Source organism: Nymphaea colorata, chromosome 8, assembly GCF_008831285.2.
Source record: "Nymphaea colorata isolate Beijing-Zhang1983 chromosome 8, ASM883128v2, whole genome shotgun sequence".
Classification (NCBI taxonomy): domain Eukaryota; kingdom Viridiplantae; phylum Streptophyta; class Magnoliopsida; order Nymphaeales; family Nymphaeaceae; genus Nymphaea; species Nymphaea colorata.
Window position 1 is genome coordinate 4,774,713 of NC_045145.1, and position 6,477 is coordinate 4,781,189.

Consider the following 6,477-nt stretch of genomic DNA (forward strand, 5'->3'; position numbering starts at 1 on the left):
ATGTTATTAGTTTCTCATTTATTTTATTTTGCTTTTATTTTTAATTTTTAAAATTTTCAAAAATTTGTCGTATTTTATCATTTTTTTATCATTTTTTTTTCAAGCTCGCTATATTATGCCCAAAAAAACCCTCACCATTTAAAACTCTGAGATGTTATTTGTGACTATGGTTAGGATTAAGGTAGGCTAACAAAGTTTTGAAAAATAAAGCTTGTAAGATAAATTTTTCAAAAATTATAATTTGTTTCTAGTAGAACTTTTGAAAACTACAATAAGCTCACAAGAAATAATTTTTAGCCCTCCTAACAAAAAATTTTATCTCTAACAAGTAAGAGAACACAACTAGTTAGGTAAACGGGTGTATAGAAGAAGTGTTGCCTGTTTGATTCTTATAAATTCTATTTTTTTTATTATAAAAGGTAAAAATGTGACACTCTAATTGATGGGCATACCATACTTCACTCCAATGTCGATGTAGCTAAACACAACATCGGAGACAATGAAAATGAAAAGAAATTGAAGTCTCATTAGAGTGAGTTGTTAACCTCCTGTTCCTCCGTAGACTCATGGTATGTAATATGCATTATATATGTCGGATGACTCAATTTTTGTTTGGCGAATAACGGCTATATGAAAGTTAACAGTAAGAAGCAACGTGGCCTTCTTACTTTGCTCTCTCTGATCTTGGCGATACATAAACTAGAGTGGGTCCACGATGATTCTGCAGAATGGGCTAGGCGGGTCCCCCAGCCTCCAAGTTGATGGAAGCCTAAAATTCCCTGACGCATGTGTTGGGCAGCTTTCACTGCAAGAACAAAAAACAATAGAAAATCAATGGCTTCTTTTCTGGTGAAAACTTTCATCCTTTAAGTTGGTGGTGAATCTTAAATCAGGTCCACAAACTTGGAGCCGAGTTCCTTTTACTTTTATCATCTGAAACAGAAAAATGAAGTGGGGCAGTCCACAATCTACAGCTGACCTTTTAGGTTGCTTGAACTTGTATTGTTAGTTTGGTATAAGCACCACAGTTCGCCCCTTAAGAATTTGATTCAAGTTTTTTCCTTTTTCTCTTAGATGTGAAGAAAAAGATCTCGTAAATGGACGAAACAAAGCAATACCAAATCACGTTACTTTAACTAGACGGATCTGCGATCATCTCTTCAAGAAATTAATTGTGAAAACCAGCAACCTGCCAGAATGAAGTTTGAACAAAGAACAGAGTCTGCTGCCTACAAACTTTGAGCGTTCAAGTTAGAAGAAGTTGGACTCGTTTTTTTGTTCTTATAGATTATTTCTTGAAGTTTTAGACAAAACCCACTTCTTAACATGAAAAAATTCGAGAGAGAGAGAGAGAGAGAGAGAGGAGAGCACATGGAACATACTGCAGTAGGGAGAAGAAGAGGGTGGTACATGGCGTGTCCCACCAATGCACGAAGCACCAAACAGTGACAGCCTTGTTGAGTTAAAAGGGTTGGGTTGCATTGGAACCATCTAGATGGGTTTATGACCGTTGGGGGTAAAGCAACAGCGGCCAAAACCATGGCACTCTTGTCCCAAGGAACCCTAGACAGAAAACGCTTAAAATATTTACGAAAGAGACTGTACAGTAACAGACAAGTACCACATCACCAGGCAGAGCTTCATTATTTACTAGTGACGCACTCCCTAAAACCTGCAAGAACCCCATTCTACTAAGCCTCATTCCTCACAGCCACTGCCTCCACTTTTATTTTGTGGTTTTTTTTGCTCCCCTTTCCCTTTTGTTTTGCTCTTCTGTTCCTGCCCCCTTAAGATTCCAGGTTCCACTACACATTCTCTCACTTTTAGCGCACAAATTCTGAGTTCCCCGTCTTCTGCTTTTATCTCCTCTTTCTTTCTTTCTCTCTGCTTTTGCTTCATTGTTTTTTGGCGCTCCCTTTCCCCTTTGCTTTTTGTGTGAAGATGGGTATTGCTGTGCTTCTGGTTTTGGCCATGGCAACCTGTTCAGGTGAGTTTTCCAGGGACTGAGTCTCAGGTTTTCTTCTTTATTTTTTGGGCCTTTTCTTGCTGCCATAACACGGGGGCGTCATTAGCCTGGCTTACAGACTGGTTGTGATGAGTTTTAGCTGCTTTTCTTCACAGAGCTCTGATGCACATTAAAGAAATTAGGGGCTAATATTTTCCTTGCAGGCATTATGTTTTCTTGCATCTTCTTTCTCCATTTCTTTTCCATGGATCTGCTCCATCGGAAAACGGTCGCCACCTTGAGCTAATCCTTTTGTGGTTGGGGAGTTTGTTTGTTCGTCCCTCTTTTTCAGTAAGGAAAACGTTTCCTCCTTTCCTGCTTCGGGCGGTAAAGGATACTTCATTTGTTTTCGGTACAGTTGGTCACGATAATGTGTGTAATCGATTGGTTCTACACATAACCGACCATGGAGGGGGGGTTTTACTGCACCCATCCCGTGTGTGCATCTGTATCTTCTTTCCAAAGGAAAACGTGTATCTGGTTGTTCTTTCTTGGATGTTGGTATGCTATCTTTTGTAGATTTTAGGTAGATTTAATCTGATAACAATGGGTATTTCCCGAAATGTAACAAATCCAATCTTCTTTTTCTTGGGTACATGCAACAAAATGATCCCTGTCTCTCTCTGGTGGTGCTTCCTGTGTTTTCTTTTTCTTGGGAGGAGGAGGTTCCTGATTTTCTTTTCTCCCTTCTACTTTGGGCAGTGATGGTGGAAGGTGGCACATGGTGTGTGGGGAAGAGCAACGTGGACCAGAAGGCGTTGCAGAAGTCGCTGGACTACGCATGTGGGGCGGGTGCTGACTGCCGCCCCATCGTGTCGAGTGGGGCTTGCTACAACCCAGACACCGTCCTCGCCCACGCCTCCTACGCCATGAACAGCTACTTCCAGAAGCTTGGCCAGGCCCAGGGAGCCTGCGACTTCTCCGGCACTGCCACCCTCACCACTACAGACCCAAGTAAGACCAAATCTACCAGAAAACACATTCACATTCGCTCTCTCTCTCTCTCTGTATATCCCGCCTTCGAAATGACACTTAATGCCTGTTGGTTCTCTGGTTGCAGGTTATGGTTCCTGTGTGTATCCTTCCTCATCCAGGTTCCACCCTCTCTTTCTCCCACTGTTGCCAACCTTCTTTTTTCTTTTTTGATTTTACCGTGAGAGAATGAAAATGCCGTTTTGTTCTCTCTCCTCATCTCTTTGTCCGTCTGGTCCAAGATGCTATCTTTGGTGCGCTTCCTTTCTCTCTAAGCTGGAGCGCAATATCCCTGCCTTCAGCTACTTTGGTGGGACTGTGTTCTCTTCCGCTTGGCATTGGGAAGTGTTCTTGCCATTCTTCTTCTCCACGGAAGCGTTTGGTAACTTTCTTAATCATGTTTGAGTTTGGTGAACGTCACCGAAACAAGAAAAGCCGAAGATGGCTACTTGGTTTTTTTTTCACAGCCCTTCGCTGTCGCGCCTTCTCAAAGTAACAGGAAATTTATTACTTCTAGTAGGACTGTCCGGCGTATACAATTCATTTTCTTCTTTTACTAGAACGATTGTTTTGGTTCACATTCTTTTTGCTCTCCTTTCCACCTTCTGAGAGAGAAAAAGTATTCTTTTATTTATTCTATTCCTCACGTCATGCTCATGTCTTTTCATTTGGCTGTTCTGTCTTAAAACTTAAGCCTCCATGGTTTGGTAGATCTCTGGTAGATTTTTAATAAACCTTTGTCTTCAAACGGATTCGTGCGTGGAATATGCTTTTGCAATACACGCGACAAAGGAACTTCATTTATTCTTTTGATGATCAGTGGTAGGCCTGGTTGTTTAGCTTTTATGATTCTCCATTTCCCCTTGAAAACGTGTTTACTTTTCCTGTCTCACATGCTGAGTCTGATGCCTCTGCGTGACTGCTTGTCTAGATACATATAAAATTTTTACTGCCCACTGAGTTGTTAGAATTGATGAACGTAAAAGCGGGTGTCTAGAAATGATCTGTAAGCAACTTTGGTTGTCTTTATTGGTGTTGATGATGTTGGTTTTTCTTCTATGGCAGCGCTGCTGGGACGCCGCTGACGCCCACCACCACCACCACCACCAGCGGCAACACGCCCACCACCACCACCACCACCAGCGGCAACACGCCCACCACCACCATCCCAGGCCTTGGCCCGTCGAGCAACATCAACGATTTCAACTCTGCCGTTGCCGGCTGCACCTTCGACCTTTCTCTCCTCCTGACCAGCTTGCTCTTCTTGGTCTCAGCATTATTATTCTAATGGCTGTCATTATAAAAGAGAGAGAGAGAGAGAGAGAGGTAGCTAAAACTGAAGGACTGTGAGGCCCTGTCGGTGGGAAGGAGGAGGGGAGGACTGGCCCCCATGGTGCTGGAAGTGTTTAGTGCTGTGGACAAAGGGAAAGAGCAGAAGCATCCAACAAAGCATTCTATACATTGAGGTCCTGTCTCTTTTTTAGGTTTCTCTGCCTTTTTTCTTTCTGGCTTTTTTTTTTTTTTGGGTTCTTGTTGGGAGAGCAGAGGGAAAGGGTTTCTGATTCCTTTGGGAATCTTTTGGGAATGGCGGACGAGGAGGATGAAGAAGACGATGTGGCCTGTGGGGGAAGAATGGCTAGCTAGTGTTGTTGGATGTGGCCTGTGGGGGAAGAATGGCTAGCTAGTGTTGTTGGGTGGTGGGGGCAGATGTGAAACGTAGTACGGCTGTCTATGCGTTTTTCTGTTTAATTTTTGTATATGTAATAGGCAGGATGAAACTCTTAATCTTTCTTCTTACCTTTTTTGATCGGAAAAATGAGATATGGCCACATTTTTAACCATTTAAATCTTTTATAATTCGGCATCCGGATCTCTCCGGTTGTCTGCTAAATCCGGATTGATGATGGATGGATGGCCGGAGGAATCCAATTACCTTATGTATACCCGTGGTGATTGGTATGAGGTGCCTGTTTATATATACGAAGAAATTATACTCTCTTTATGGGCCTAAACCTGATTAATTAATCCATTTTTTATGGATTTATTTAATGGTTTTAGACCTGGTTAATAGGACTTTTGTCATCATCAAAATTTAACGATTTAAAGTTTGTGCATATAAATCACACCTGTAACTTTTGCCTAAATAAACTGATATACAAGCGGATGTACATAATAAAACCTTGAGGCCAGAGCACTTAATTATCAAAAAGTTTTGTACAATTTAAGGTGAGCAGGATGTATTTCATTCTTCTTTAAAAAAGTACTTTTGATAAGCAATATAAAATAAATTAACTATTTTTGAAGTTCAAATACATCTTTTTAATAAATTTCTATCGTACATTACTAAAAATTAGAACATCTACATTTTATTCAAAATATTTCTAGCTTGGAAATGCCGGCGCCGAGGTTGGTAGGCAATCGCCCCGACAAAAGGGCAGCCTCTAAGAAAGTAAGAATATTTCAACATTTCCTTTAAAAAAGGATAGGAGAAAAGTTACTTTTAAGGTGATCTAGAAAGAACGTTGGTTCTGCTTCTAAAAATTTGAGGTAAAAAATACTCAACAGATCATTTTACGCATGACGGAAACCAATTAAAAGGCTCTCGATTTGTTAATATTGTTTAATTAATGATAACACTCAGGAAGACACCCACGCCCACTGAGGACATATAGAATGAACACTAAACCTTAATTGCAAAGAGATTGAAGTCATAAAAAAACCAAAATATATCACACACCAAACACAGTACAATTCAATAATTTGAGAAACTGGATAAAAGTTAAATTTTTCAACAGCGGAAAAGGCATGAGGCAGATCTTTTACTGCCCGGACAAGCCTCGAAGGCGAAGTGCACTTAAACCACGGTGAAACGCATTCTTTCATGCCAACCAATGCTTCACTCTATTTATGGTGATAATTAAATACCTTTAAGACCTTCAAGGGTGTTGCATGTTGGGAAACTTAGCCTAACTAATAAGATTGATTTTACAGAGTATTACCCTTTAAAAGTCATAAGTAGGACTGATGATAGCTGGTACGGACAGTGGTAGTTTCATAGTTTCTTCAGGGGTGTTTCAACCTTGTGGACGCCTTCTTGGTAGCGTTTGTTCTGTAAACCTTGTTTTACGATAGTGAACTAAAAGTTGTCAAAATTATTGAGCTATTTATCATTTTTTTTTCCTAAATATCAATTACACAGCGGAACTAATTATGTTTAACGTACACGAAACTAGTTTGGCTGTTACTTTGTGTGGAAAGAAGTATGTTTTTGGGCTGCGACATACTTTTAATGCCTCATGTTTTTTTCAAACATCAAAATGATCCGCCTCCAAACTGATTTATTTGTTGAAATCGACACCGTAAATCATATTGTTCAAATTGTTTTGGTTATCCAATTATATAATCAAACTGTTGTCTCAATACACTACTATTTCATATGAAGGTCAGCTTGACCATCCAATCATCCGTGATTTTTATCCATGCTAACCTTTACATGCAAC

General features: G+C 40.4%; 1 protein-coding gene across 1 annotated transcript; it reads left to right on the forward strand.

Moving 5' to 3' along the window:
• Positions 1-1,660: 1,660 nt before the first annotated feature.
• LOC116259675 (PLASMODESMATA CALLOSE-BINDING PROTEIN 3-like) lies at positions 1,661-4,818 on the forward strand. The gene is made up of 4 exons (XM_031637550.2): positions 1,661-1,987; positions 2,708-2,959; positions 3,066-3,099; positions 4,043-4,818. Exons 1-4 carry the CDS (start codon positions 1,942-1,944, stop codon positions 4,263-4,265), a joined length of 555 nt encoding a protein of 184 aa, XP_031493410.1. The 5' UTR covers positions 1,661-1,941; the 3' UTR covers positions 4,266-4,818.
• Positions 4,819-6,477: the final 1,659 nt, after the last annotated feature.